We start from the raw sequence: 1,012 nt of genomic DNA on the forward strand, positions 1-1,012 counted from the left end.
TCCAGGGTACACACGATGAGTTGGGCATGATAACTCTGTTGCACAGTGTGTGCGTGTGTGTTTGAAGGTTCGGTCTGCTCTGCTTGTTGGTTTTGTATCGTGCCATGCACTTACACTGGCCCCGTGACCCACGGCGCTTTGTGTGCGCATGCAACGCCCAACAGGCATCTTCAGCGTGAGCGGACTGTTGGATCTGGCGCCAGTGCAGGCATCGTACGCCAACGAAGCTCTCAAGCTGACAGACCAGCAGGTTGCGCGGTACAGCCCACTTCGCCTCATCAACCAGCCCCACCCAAACCCAACGCTCCACTGCCAGGTTGTGGTTGTGTGGTTGTGTGTGTGTGCGTGTGGTGCATGTGTGTGTATGTTTGCACGTTCACTTGTATGTGTGTGTGTGTGTGTGGTTGTGTGTGTGTGTGTGTGTGTGTGTGTGTGTGTGTGTGTGTGTGTGCGTCACTGCCTGCTCATCACACACACCCGCACACTCCCCAACCCCCCCTCCCACACACACACACACTTGTAGGTTGTGCTTGCGATTGCCGAACACGAGCCAGCAGAGTTTCGGCGCCACAGCGAGAAATATGCGCAGTGCCTGCAAGCACACTCCATGCCCGTGGAGCTGGTGGATGTGCCTGCCGTGGACCACTTTGACTGCATTGAGAACCTGCACCAGCGCGAGTATGAGCTCACCAGGCGCCTCATTGCCCTCGCATCTGCAACCCGCACCTCCCGCAGAAGCAGCGTTTCCTCAAACTCATAGACCCACAAAGCGCGCGCGCGTGTGTGCGCGTGTGTGTGAGCGTGTGTGTGTGTGTGTGACTGTGTGTGTGTGTGTGTGTGTGTGTGTGTGTGTGTGTGTGCCGATCTTGTATTACTGCTCTTTCCTGATTATTGCGTAATAACTATAAAAACCAAAAAAAAAATACGAGCAATGTATCAATCTAGGACTCTGTATCGCATTCATTTGATTTTTTTTTTTTTTTTTTTTTGTTGTTATGTTTTTTTTTTTTTT

The 1,012-nt window shown here is 52.2% G+C and overlaps 2 protein-coding genes across 2 annotated transcripts in view; one reads left to right on the forward strand and one right to left on the reverse strand.

The window, feature by feature from the left end:
* PTSG_03628 (uncharacterized protein) overlaps positions 1–767 on the forward strand; it is a 2,853-nt gene extending 2,086 nt beyond the window's left edge. Inside the window, exons 2-3 of the mRNA XM_004995299.1 lie at positions 165–316; positions 524–767. Of these exons, the coding sequence (XP_004995356.1) occupies positions 165–316; positions 524–760 (389 nt within the window). The 3' untranslated portion in view covers positions 761–767. The remainder of the gene's footprint in view (positions 1–164; positions 317–523) is intronic.
* A 104-nt stretch (positions 768–871) lies between these two features.
* PTSG_03629 (uncharacterized protein) overlaps positions 872–1,012 on the reverse strand; it is a gene marked incomplete at both ends in the record, with an annotated part of 5,055 nt that continues 4,914 nt past the window's right edge. The window contains one exon of the mRNA XM_004995300.1: positions 872–884. Within this exon, the coding sequence (XP_004995357.1) occupies positions 872–884 (13 nt within the window). The remainder of the gene's footprint in view (positions 885–1,012) is intronic.

Source organism: Salpingoeca rosetta, assembly GCF_000188695.1.
Source record: "Salpingoeca rosetta unplaced genomic scaffold supercont1.8, whole genome shotgun sequence".
In the NCBI taxonomy this organism is placed as follows: Eukaryota; class Choanoflagellata; order Craspedida; family Salpingoecidae; genus Salpingoeca; species Salpingoeca rosetta.